This window comes from Leptopilina heterotoma, unplaced genomic scaffold, assembly GCF_015476425.1.
Source record: "Leptopilina heterotoma isolate Lh14 unplaced genomic scaffold, ASM1547642v1 Lhet_38, whole genome shotgun sequence".
Taxonomy (NCBI): domain Eukaryota; kingdom Metazoa; phylum Arthropoda; class Insecta; order Hymenoptera; family Figitidae; genus Leptopilina; species Leptopilina heterotoma.
The window spans coordinates 232,673-246,698 of NW_025111054.1; the positions used below are offsets into that span (position 1 = coordinate 232,673).

At 19.3% G+C, this 14,026-nt stretch overlaps 1 protein-coding gene across 1 annotated transcript in view; it reads right to left on the minus strand.

The window, feature by feature from the left end:
• Positions 1 to 14,026, minus strand: part of LOC122505941 (la-related protein 1B) — a 47,503-nt gene that overhangs the window by 22,650 nt on the left and 10,827 nt on the right. The window contains exons 2-5 of the mRNA XM_043617842.1: positions 9,585 to 9,658; positions 5,833 to 5,886; positions 4,881 to 5,046; positions 4,206 to 4,304 (exon numbers count right to left, since the gene is read on the minus strand). Of these exons, the coding sequence (XP_043473777.1) occupies positions 4,206 to 4,304; positions 4,881 to 5,046; positions 5,833 to 5,886; positions 9,585 to 9,658 (393 nt within the window). The remainder of the gene's footprint in view (positions 1 to 4,205; positions 4,305 to 4,880; positions 5,047 to 5,832; positions 5,887 to 9,584; positions 9,659 to 14,026) is intronic.

Genomic DNA, 14,026 nt, shown 5'->3' on the forward strand with positions numbered 1-14,026 from the left:
CCTCTATAAAATTTTATTTTTGCACAATTTTCATTTTCCACTATCGAAATATTAAAATTCCGGTGGATTTTTTCGAATTTTAATTGTGCGTACATTTATTATTATTTTGTCAATTAAAGAATGTTGCATTTTTTTAAATTTCGTGTTTTTGAAGAAAAATAATTTTAAAAGAATTGAATTTTACAAATTACAATTTTTTTTTTTTTGCTTTTAATTTTACAATTAAAGGTATTATTTTTGTGACAAACCTGAAATTTTAATTCCTAAAAACTCCTACAACTTACAAATTTGGGGAATCATCCGAACTCAAAATTCGTAATCGACAATTGGCCATTTTGAACGACAGGAAATTTAAAGATGCATAAAGATGGAGTTGAAATTTGCATGTTTTTTAATACACTTTTGCGTTCTTCTAAATTAAAACAAATTTTCTTTGATAAAACCATTTTCACTAAAATTTATTCACGAACAACGCGATACGGAAAGAAAAATTCTGAACTTGCTTACAAGACGGCTAGATTCAAAGTGACGCAGGTAAAAGAAATTTTGTACCTGGACGAAAAAGGAAGATATTTTATAGTTATAGCACTTCCCCCAAAAATTAAGTAACCAATCGGAGAGTGAGTCTTCACTTCATTGTCTAAGATCGCCCTCAGACTCGAAGGTAATTAAATATCCATTTAAGGCAAACGGACATAAACATTGAAAGAAGAACAAAAGATCTTAGGAGACAAAAATTCCCCATCAAATTAAAGTTTTAATATTCAATATTGTTAAAATATTTTATTGGCACATTACAGGCCCGAATCCAGGTATCAAATCGGCTTTAAGGGATAAAAGAAGTCGAAAAAGTCGTTTATTTTATTCAGATTTGTCACATAAATTCTTTTTTCGAATTCTAAAATTTTCAACTAAATTTATTCAAAAGTTTATTTATTTCGTAAATATAAACGTGCTCACAAAAATGAAAAATGACCTTTTGGACAATTTTCAAAAATAAATATTTAAATATTATCAATTGAAATTAAAAAAAAATTCAGGGTTGCCACAAAAATTTTATTTTATTTCACCTTAACTCTTCCTGATTTCCAGAAAAAACTTTCACTTTTTCCCTGATCCTAAAGAATATTCTGATTCACTCTAAAAATTATTAGATACTCAAAAAAATGTTCTATTAAATTAATTTACAAATTTCTTCAAAAGTAAAATTATTCGAAAACATCAATAGTTTTATTTAAAGTAAATATTTAATCATATTTTTTTTCATTGGAATTAAGATGTTCAAAAATTTCAAATTCAAACCTTTTCAAATTAAACAACTCATAAGAATATTATTATAAAACATAAAGAAATGGATCACTCCGAGTCTTCGACTCAAAATGATCTATTTCTTTACGTTTTATAATAATTAAATATGACCGACTGACAAAATCATTATTTTATTATTAAAAAAATAGTGTTACTGTGATTTCATCAAAATTATTTGTATCATTGCAATTCAATTAAAATTTTCTAGAATTTTTAACTAAAAATCTACTTTAAATCAATAACATCAATTATTATTCAATTAAACTTTTTCAAAAAAATTAATTCTACAGAATTGTTAGTTAAAAGTACGAAAAATAAAAAATTTAATTCTACGAGAAATAAATTATTTAAATACAAAAATAAATAATATTGAATGTTTCTTAAAATTTAATTTTTACGAAGAATTGTATTAATTAACAACCTTTGAAAATATTTTATTTCTTTTAAGGAATTTAATTAAAATTTTAATAAAATATATTAAAGAATTTTATAACAATTTTTAAAAATAATTGTAAACTTTTTGAAGAATTTTATTAAATTTTTTAAAAATAATTGAATTCCTGAGAAGAATTTAAATAATAAATTTTGAAAACAATTGAATTCATCAGAAGCATTTTATTAAAAATTTTGGAAATAATTGACATCTTGAGAAGAATGTTTAAAAAAATTTTGACAATAATTTAATTTTTGAGAAGAATTTTATTATTTATGAAAATAATTTAATTCCTCCAAAGAATTTTATCAGAATTTTTTAAAACAATTGAATTGTTTTACAAAATTTATTTGAATTTTTTTTAAAGAAATGTTTTTTTTTAATTTTTATTGACAATTTTGAAAGTAATTGGATTTTATGAAGAATTTCTTTTAAGTTTCTAAAACAATCGTGTTCATTATTAAATGTAATTTATTATTTTATTAAAATTATTTACAGAAAATAAAATTTTTTTAAAGAATTTTATTTCTTTTCGTAAATAATTAAAATTTTTTAAAGAATTTCTTTAAAAGTTCGTAAAAATAATGTAATTTTTAAAAATAATTTTCACTGAAAGTTTTGAAAAATAGTTGAAATTTGCGAACGAGAATTTTTAAAAAATTTGGAAAATAATTTAACTTCTGCAAAGTATTTCATTACTTTTTAAAAGAATTGAATTCTTGCGATGAATTTTGATATTTATCGCAAAATAATTGAATTTTGGAAAAGAATTTTATTAAAATTCCTTAGAATAATTGATTTTATGGGAAGAATTTATGCGATTTTGTTGTTTATCAAACTAATTGAATTCTTTTGCAAAATTACGAAAATAATTTATTTTCTGCGACGAATTAAATGTTATTTATGAAAATATTTGAATTATTGAAACAAATTTTATTGTTTTATTGAATAATTGAATGTTTCTTAAAGTTGAATTCTTTCCTCAAGTTTTAATAAAATTTTTAATAATTGCATTTTTCAAGGAATTTATTTAAAATTGTATTAAAAATATTTGAAATTCTCCGATGAAAATAATTGAATTCGTAAATGAAATTTTATTATTTATGAAAATAATTGAATCTTTTCGTAGAATTGTATCAAAAAGTTTTTTCTACAATTAAATCTGTTGATAAATTTTATGAAAATAGTAAATATTGAAAATTATTAAATTGCAAAAAAACTTTTGAAAGTAATTGAACTTTTGCAAAGATTTTTATAAATTTTTGAAAATAATTGATTAATTAATTAATTAAATTCTTGACGAAATATTCGTGAAAATTTTTAAAAATAATTAAATTTCTTCGAAGAATTTCATTACTTTTGAAAATAATTGAATTCTTGGGATGAATATTGTAACTTTTGAAAATAATTGAATTTTGTAAAGAATTTTATTAAAATTCCTAAAAACTATTGAATTTCTGTGAAGAATTTTGTTATTTATCAAGATAATTGAATTCTTGAGACGAATTTTATTAAAATTTCTTTTTAAATTGAATACTTTTGTGAAATTTTATTGAAATAGAAGATATTGAAAATAATTGAATTTTGATAAATTTTATTGAAATCAATTAAATTTCTACAAAGAATTTTATTAAAATTATTTTGAAAAAAAATTAAATTGTTACAAAGAATTTCATTAAAATTTTTGAAAATAATTTAATTCTTTTGAGAATTCTAATAAATAAATTATACCAAAGCTTTTTATGAATAATTGAATTTCTTTCATGAATTTTAATAAAATTTTTAAGAATAATTACATTTTTCGAGAAAATCCATTAAAATTGTTATTAAAAATAATTGAAATTCTGCGATGAGTTTTATTATTTATGAAAATAATTGAAAACTCATAAAGAATTTTATTATTTATGAAAATAATTGAATTCCTAAAAAGAATTTTATTATTTATGAAAATAATTAAATGTTAGAATTATATTAAAATTTTATTTAAATAATTGAAGTATTTTGGAAAATTTGATTAAAATAGATATTGAAAATAATTGAAATTTTGTCAATTTTAATTTTAATTAAATTTTTTGAAAATAATTGAATTTCTCTGCAATTATTTGTAACTGCTCAAAAATTAAATTTTGTTAGTGTTTTAACTATAAAAAATTCTTCTATAAATTCATTGTTTTTAATTATTAATTAAAAAATTTAACTCTAATTTCTGAAGAATTTGAATTATTAGAAAGTGTCCAAAAATTTAAGTTCTTTAAGATTTCTAATTAAATTCATTCAAAATTGAAATTTTACAAAATTTCAAACGAAAACCTTTTTGAAGTTCATCTATTTATGAAAATTGTAAACGCAACTTTAAAATTGAATTAATTTTGAAATATTTATTATGAAACAAAAAGAAAATAAAATAAAAAAAAACAGATATTTTCACTGAAAGAAAAATGTGAAGGAACGAAAATAAACTCACCAGTTTTATCTCTTTGGCTGCGAAATTTTGGAGATCGCACTCTCTTGTTTCTATTTTTCGCCAGATCGATTTCCAGAGGGACCCATTTTTGTTTATTGACTGAAATCGCAAAACACGTCAAAATTAAAAATTAAAATTCATTTTTTCCAACTCAACAATCTTTTGTTTTTTATTTGTCTTTTATAATTTATAGGTAGTAAATTTACTCCTTTTTTGTATTTTTTAAAAAATATTTTCCACTGTAAATGAATATACAAAAAATTAAATTTAAAAAAAATTTGTTTTCTTAATAATAAATAAAGAAATAAAATAAATTTTTCATTATTTATTATCTTATTAAAATTTTTTTATTTTTCTTATTTATTTTCATTTAATTTTTCTTTCTATTCATATTTTCTTAATTTCCTTATTTTTTTTAAATAAAAATTTAAATTAAATTGTTAAATTAAAATTATTTTTCTTTTTTCTCCAATTGTTAATGGTAATAGAAATAATTTATTTTGTTATAAAAATAAAGGGTAAATTTTTTATCTTGTCTTTTTAATTTCAGCTTTGTATGTCAATTTGAAATTTGTGAAATAAAATTTTCCAACGTTAACTCAGTGAAGGAAAAAAAAACAAATTTTTGTAAACAAAATGGAAAGAAAAATAAAAAAAAAACTTTTCTTTGCTTACCTTTTTTTCTCTTATCATTGACGTCGGTGTGTTCATCACTGTCATCCTGGCAATGATTTTGCTCCTTATTTTCCTTGCCTTTGTTGTCAGTTGTGTTTGCATGATTCTCCTTAGAATTATTTTGCTCGATACCATTTTGTTTTGGCGTTGACACAACTGGTTTCTTCTAAATAAGAGAAATTTCAACATTATTTTTCATTCGAAATTATTTTTTTTTAAATTTGTATATTAAATAAATAAAAAAATTAAATTATAAAAATTAAATTATAAAAATCAAATCACAAAAATCTTTTTTTTTAAATTTTAATTTAGAAAAAGTGTAAACTTTTTCTAAATTAAAAAAAAACGAAAAAAAAATATTCAACACAAGTTCAGCAAAAAGGGAAAAATTAGAAAATAAAGTTTTAATAAATAAACAGGGAAAAAAAATTATTTAAAGATACATGAATGATAAATATTGCTTTATTTATAATGATAAATAATAACAATTGATTAATAAATAAATATTTTCTATTAATAAATTGCATAATAAGGAAAAATAAATTCAGAATAAAAAAATTTTCTTCTTAAGTTTATAATAAAAATTTATGAAGCCTCAAATTTATTAATTCTATTAATAATTAATAAAACTAATAATATTCCGTTTTGTTATTCAAATAAATAAATAAAAAAATAATATTAAAATAAATAGATAATACAAAATTTATGAATAAAAATGAATAATATAAAATTTAATGAAAATGTAGAAACGCCTATGAATCTTTGAAAACAAAATAAAATTGTTTCCATTGTAAATAAGACGTTTCCTTTTCGATTAATTTAGCAAAAATTCTACACCCACAGATTTGTGAAATAAATTTTTCTGCGGGCTCTAGTTTTTGCAAAAAATAACGACAAATAAAAGGAAAAAGTAACAAAACGATGAATTTAAAGAAAATTTTAATTCACTCACTTCTCCCTGAGCTCCTAATGAAGGCCAGTCACAAATATCAGAAAAGTCACTTGCCTATGAAAGACAAAAGAAAAAATTATCAGTTCAATACGATTTAGCAATAAAATTGTAAAAACAAAAAAAAAAATTATTATCTTTTTTATGAATTTCAAATTATAACAAATTTATTTATTTCCGCAAAAAAAAAAAATTTTTTAAATCTCCACGTCAAATAAATTCTAAAAACTTTCTGTTATGTTTTGAAATTCTTTAGGGTTGCCACGAAAATTCAATTTTCTTCCCTGAGTTTTCCTGATTTTTAAGCAAAATTTTGATAAAAAGAAGTTCAAATAAAATTTTTTAAAAAATTAAAATTATTCGTTTATACAAAATTTAATTATCTTAAAATAATAGAACCGAAATATTTTTTAAAATTCAATGTCGCAAACTTCTCTCGATTATTTTTCAATAGAATTTTAGAAAATTTCAATTATTTCAATTACTTGTTTATAAATATTAAAATATCTTTAAAAAATGTAATTGAATCATTTTTTAAAAATCAATGAGGAAACCTTCCTTTGATTTAATTATAGTTTCATAAATTTCAATAAAATTTATTAAAAAATTCAATTCTTCTTAATAGAATTTTGGAAATTTTAATATTTTCTTGAAAATAAATTCAATTATCTTTAAAAAATAAAACAGAAAACTTTTTAAAAAAAACTAATATAAAACATGATTATTTTCAAAAATTTCAATAAGATTTTTTGAAAAATTCAATTACTTTTAGAAGAGGTATAAAAATTTTCAATTATTTAAAAAATTTTAATTACTTGATCATAAAAATTTAATTATCTTTAAAAAAAAAAGAATTGAAATATTTTCAAGAATTTTCAATAAAATTCATCAAAAAATTCAATTAAAAAAAGAATTTTCGAAAAAATTCCATTATTTTAAAAAATTTCAATAAGATTTTTTTTAAAATTTAATTACTTTTAAAAGAGGTATAGAAATTTTCAATTATTTCAAAAATTTTAATTGCTTGATCTTAAAAATTCAATTATCTTTAAAAAAATAGAATTGAAATATTTTCATGAATTTTCAATTAAATTCATTAAAAAATTCAATTATTTTAAAAAAGAATTTTCGGAAATTTCCATTATTTTAAAAAATTTCAATAAGATTTTTTTGAAATTTCAATTACTTTTAAAAGAGGTATAAAATTTTTTAATTATTTTAAAAATTTTAATTACTTGATCATAAAAATTCAATTATCATTAAACAATTGAACTATTTTAAAAAATCATTTTGTCAAACTCGATTATATTTTCAAGAATTTTTAATAATATTCATCATTAAAAAATTTAATTATTTTTAATGGAATTTTCGGAAATTTCCATTATTGTAAAAAATTTCAATTACATTATTATAAAAATTCAATTATTTTTAAAAAATAAAACCGGAATATTAAAAAAAAAATTAATGGGTCAAACTTCTCTTGATTATTTTCATGAATTTCAAAAAAATTCTTTAAAAAATCCAATTACTTTTAAAAGAACTTTAGAAAATTTCAATTATTTCAAAAATTTAAATAATTTGTTTATAAAAATTCAATTGTCTCTAACAAAAAAATTGTACCATTATGAAAAAGACAAACATCCCTCGATTATTTTTAAAGATTTTAATAAATTTTTTTAAAACATTCAATTATTTTTAGAAAAAGTTTCAATTATTTTTAAACATTTTCAATTATTTGTTTATAAAAATTCAATTATTTAATAAAAAAAGAACCGAAATATTTTTAAAAATATTTTTTGAAAAATTCCATTATTTATCAAATTATGAAATAAAAAATTCTTGAAAATTCTATCTTTTCAAAAATCTCTAAAAAATTTTTTATTTACAAATTAAATATTATTATTTTTAATTCGATTTCACAAAATTTAAATTAATTTGATCATTCTCTTCAGAATTTTGAATAAAATTATTTAGAACTTAAATGATTTTTTAAATAAATATTTAATTAGTATTATTTTCTTCAGAAAAATTGAAATTTTCAAAAAATTTTGTTTAAAACCTTTTGAAATTTTATTATTTATGGAAATTTCAATATTGTTTTAATCTTTTAATTAAAATCTCTTTAAAGTTAATTATTATAATATTAATAATTATAATTAATTAAATAAAATTAATTATTAAGTTTCATAAATGTTAAATTTAAGTATTTAATTTCAATTGCAATCAGTAATTTATGACAATATTTTTAATAAAATATATTTCGTTTATTTGAACAAAATAAAAAAAATCAAAGTATTGTTTTAAAATTCATTGTGATTAATAAAAGTGTAAAATTTGAAAAAAAAAATTCATAGAGTATTCAAGGTTTTTGAGTATTTTAAAAAATTTTTTTCGACATCATAAACTAGAATTTTTGTAGAAATTAAAAAAAAAATTGATATTTTACCAGTACTTTTGATAAAATTTCCTGACTTTTCCTGACCAGTGGCAACCCTGTTCTTACAAATATTTTATGAAACCAAACTTTAAAAATTTATGAATTCTAATCAGAATTTTTGAAATGTTATATTAAATGTTATATTTTTTTGAAATGTGAATAAAAAGAAGTAGAAAATAAATAAAATAAGATAAAATAAATTATTTTTCTAAATTTAAAATTTCATTTTACTACAAAATGTCATTGTTTAATAATCTCTAGAATTTTTAATGCGATAATGATAGTACTCTTGATTTTAAAATAAAAAAATAAAACTTACCTAATGTAAGTATGTATGTACCTTGTATGTACCTTACTATTATATATAAAAAAATTTGTTATTTATCATCAAAATATTTTAAATAATTTGCATGTTCAAAATTTACCCCGATTTCTTTCATATTTACCCCATATTTTATAGGGGTAATAATTTACACCAAATTGTTACGTTAAATTTCCTTTAGTTTTAGTCACACTCATAATTGTCTATTTATTTTGATCATTTTAACACTTTACAATTTTTCATTTTTTCTTTTTTTTTTAAAAAAAAAGAAAGGTTAATTTTTTTTTTTGTAAGAAGGTCTACTTTCAAACTCCATTCATCGAACTTTTAACAAAAGTCCTAATGGTGTCAGCGAATCCTTCTTAAATTATTTTTGCACAATATGAAAATTCATCAAAACATTGTCAGTAAAGATAAAAAAAAAAATTGTGCTTAAGAAATTTTTTTTGTTATATAATTTTTTTATAACAAGAAAAAATATATAATATTTAATACTTAAATTAAATGCATAAAGTTTAATAACTAGGAAATATAAAAAAAAAGGAAGCAAATAAACATTTTTTTTCCCTCAAAAATAATGAAATAAGTTCTTTTTCTTTGACGAATCTGATGAAACTATTAAATTATTTTATTAAATTTTTATTGCTAAATATGCTCTTATTAAATTATACTAAATTTGTAATATTGTGTTTTAACATTTAAAAAAAAAAATAAAAAAAAAAAAAAAAAAATGCAACGTAATTTTTTTTTAATAAAAAAGTAAAGACTGAATTATATGAAGTACTTAATTTATATAGAAAAAAAGAAGGTTACAAAAAATCTATTTTAATTTTTTTTTTTTTGAGAAAGATAGAGAGAGAGTAGAATTTTTTAAGAAGCAAAACATATCGATTGGTTTTTGTAAAGAAATGCGCGTCGGTTTCAACTATTTTCCGGTGTCTTATTTCTAAAGTAGCCGTTAGTTTCTAGTGGAGGGTTTTGCGACAATATGCGTACCTTCTGATTTATTTTTCTCCTGTCCTTCGGAGCTCTGACAATCGTCGGTTGAACCACTGGTGCGACTCCATTTTCTAAAACGAAAAAAAAAAACCAAAAATTAATTTTTATTTAGTGTTTTTAATTCTTATTAAATTCTAATTTTTAATTATCAAATTTAGGAGGAAAGAATGTCGATTAAAAGTACAAAAAAAATCGAAAAAGTCGTTTATTTTATTCAGATTCAACAATAAAATTAATACATTTATCTCAATTATTTAAAAACTTTTTAATTATATATTTCGAAAATGTAATTATATTTTAAATAAATAAATAAATAAATAATAATATAAAAATCGAAAAAAGTTGCATTTTACACAAAAAAAAAGTGGTACAAAATATAAAATATTTTTAAAATTTCATAACAAATTATTATAAATATTATTTAATATTTAAATTTTATGAATTTTATATTATTTATGAATGAAATTTGATATAAAATTGAATCCAAAAAATTCGATAAAAAAAATTAGGTGAATGTACTATTCAGAAAGACTGTCGTGTGTGTCAGCCAAGGGGAATCCCTCGACGGGATGAGTGTCACGTAGCAACACTTAATTACATAATCAATTAAAATTACACAATTTAATCTAACAAACCTTTTATTTATTTTTTTTTAAAATTATAACATAAGAATAAATTTTTACCTCTTCCATTCAAAATTAATATTTCTTTTACTTTTCTTTAAATACAAAACAAAAAGCAATAGAAGGAAATATTTTTGTATTTAATCAACTTTATTATTATATTACAAAAATAGTAGATATGTTTAAATTAATAAATATTTTTTTTTAATAATTTAAATTTTTACTAATATAAAATTTTCAAATATTCTTCCAATAAAGTAAATCAATATATTTTCTTTACAAACACTCAAAAAAAAAAAAAAAAAAAAAAAAAAAAGTCTCCTGTCTATAATTCTTTTCAGATTAGATAAAAAGAATTATTTTTACATTTTTGTTTCTTCATTTCCCTTTGAAAAAAAATCAACAACTCAGAGTAAACATTAAAATTGATCAGTTTAAATAAAAAAAAAAATGTAATTTAAACCGAACAAATTAACATTTTTTTTTCAATTTCAAACCTATATAAAAATCTAAATAATTTACTGCTAACAATAAACAAAAAAATAGATGAGCCTAGACGTGGTGTATTTTAAGAGGTACGCGTGTTTTGTTTAGTCGATTTTATTTGTTCCTACGCACCGATAAGAATTATGTATATTCATATAATATACGTTAGAATGTGCCAAGAACAGTGACGAAATCATTTAAAATGCCGCATGTTTAAACTAAATCGTATCGTGGAAAAATATTCACTTTTCATATATACAGAAAACTTAAATTTCATGATAATAAATTTTTTAATTAAATCGAATTTCATAAAATTAAATTCTTATAAAGTAGAATTTAAATTTTTCATTTAACTCAATTTTCTATCAAGACTCATTTAAATTTTTAACTCAACCAAATTTATAAAGAATACAATTTTTATAACTTAAAAAAAAAAAAAAAAAAAAAAAAAAAAAATTAGCCAATAAATATAATAATAATAATACTAATACTAATAATAATAATAATAATAATAATAATATAAATATATTATAATAAAAATTTGAAATATCCGGAATTTTTATTAAATTTAATTAACCAAATATTTCGAAAGCATAAATTTTATTTAAAATTTTTTTATTAATTTATAAAACTCATCCAACCGAATATTTAGTCAAAAAAGTAGAAAATCATAAACAATAAAGTTAAATAATTTATTTTTTTATGAATAAAATAGAAAATTAAATTTCCACGATTTAAATTTTCGCGCGCAAACTACATTACCGACAGTGTCTAGAGGGGAAACTCGATTTTTTACCCGAGTTTGAAAACAAATGAAAATTTACGCAAATAAATAAAAAATTATTCTACTTTAACACAATCAACAACAATAAATTTCCAATTCTATGTACAAAAGAAAAATTTTCCAAAACAAAAATTTCCTAAATATAAAAATTAAAATATTTTAACAGTTAAATTGAAAATTCAGCTAGATAAAAATTTAATTTTAAATCGCTAATTAAAATAAAAGTAGTGTCGATAAATTTGAAAAGAAAAATATTCTCAAGTGAATTTTCAATATAGACAATAAAAAAAAACCTAAAAATTTCAATTAACGCCAAAAAAAACTCACGTTTTTCTACAGTAGAACGCACTCCATGAACTTTCATGTTTACTGCTATATCCAATTGCTATTAAAACTTTATCATAACTTTTGATAAACACAGAAACGAGTTTTTATTATTAAAACAGTTTTCTTGAACGTTTTATTCAAAAAAAAAATAATTCTTGTAAAAAATAATGTTATTAAACTTATGGCAACAATAAAGTGTTGTTAAATAATTAAAAAAAAATACTGAGTGTTTTAGTAAATTTTAGTAATTTTAGTAATTTTATTAATAATTCTAAAATAGTTAATTTGTTATTTAATTATTTATAAATATATAAACGAGGTCCAATAATATATTTTTCATCATTTGCTTAAAAAGGAACAATTTAACAAATTATTCATTATTTGCAATTTTTTTTTTTGTTTACTTTTCTTTATTTTTTTCTTATTTTTCACGAAATAAATAATGGTGAATTTATTTGCAATATGGTAGAAAAGTGAAATAGTCGACACGAGGTTTTACGTCGAACTAAGATAAGGCACCGAAAGAATAAAAGTGTTCTAACGAAGCGGTACGGTCGAAAGACTGGCAGCTGTTTCTTTGGCGCCTTTGACGACCTCGACTATCGTAAAATGCAACTGGTTAAACTGAGCTCTATCTATCAATAAAATTCTCTCTCTTTCTCTTTTTTTTCTCTCTCTCTCTCTCTCTCTCTCCAAAAAGGTGCTTCTTATTTTTTTAACCTAATATAAAATTTAAATTAGTCATTCATCAATAATAATAATTTTTAGTCAACGAGTACAAAACTTTATGAAATTCAAAATGGCGGAACCAAAATAAAGGCTTTTCTTCAAGTCAAAAAATTCGATTAAAATTAAATAATATTGTACATTAAATAATTTTATATTTTAAATTTTATTATTTTAATATTATTTATTCCCAGAAGGAAATAAAATTTTAGTTTACAAAGTATTATTAAAATGTCTCAAAACTGAAAATTTCGTCCACCTCAGAACTTTGGGAGGCAATAACTTTTTTAAAAATTAAAAAAAACTCATTTTTCCAAATTATTTGTAATTTTTCCAAGTGAACAAATTTTTCCATTATATTCAATTTCGAATAAAATTATAACAAAAAAAAATCATTAAACGATAACAATTATCCAATTCTCAAGTTTACAAAATTTTGCCCACCTCAAAACTTTGAGAGACAATAACTTTCTTAAAAATTGAACAAAACCGATTTCTCCAAGCTATTCATAATTTTTCCAAGTGAACAATTTTTTTTGTAAATTAATTTCTAAATAAAATTAGAATTGAAAAAAAAATTGAAAATTAAATTTATAAATTTATTTTACCTTTTTTACATTTTTTTCGTTGCTTAGAGACGCAATTAGAAAAAAAAAATCCTATACTTTTTTCATATTGACTGTCAAGAAAATTATGATTCATAATTTTTAGTTATTGATTAGAAAAAATAGGTTATGGTTATTTTTATTAGCAGTCATAAAACAAGTGCTATTAAAACTTTATCTAGAAAAATCACAAAAAAAAGAAAAATTTTCAGAAAAAAATGTAAAATAAAATATGTGTTTTAAATAAAAATTTCCATATATTAACATTTAAGTGAGAATTATTATTTACGAAGAAATAAGGAAAGAAATTTTTTTTAAAAAGTTAAAGTTTTTTTTAAAAAAGAAAACTTAGGTTATACAATTATTTCACAAAAATTTCAAATAAATAAAATAAACACACTAAATAGAAAACTAAAATAAATACACAACCGTAATCGAAAATACAAAAACAAATGTATAAATTATTGATAAATTTGAAAAGTTTATACAATTTTATTGAAAAAAAAACATTGACTTAGCATTTCGATAAACGACTTTCCGTCAAGTATTTTAAAAATATATTTATACATCATTTTAATGAGATAAGGTTTATTTTACTTTTTTTTTTCTTTTTCGCGAATATTTTAACAAAAGCAGTACATTCTTATTTTTATTCAATTAGTTTATTAAGAAATGAACGAGATATTTCGACATTTTTTGTCGAACAATTTACATATTAATAGCCTTGAAATAATATAAAAATATTTTAAATTATAAATTACTTGACAAGTAAATTTATTTATTAATAGAATATATCTATTAATAGAATTAAAGGAGATTAAAACTATTTAAATTTATTAAAATTCTTCAAATTGGAATAAAATTAGTAGTACGCAAAAAATACTGAAC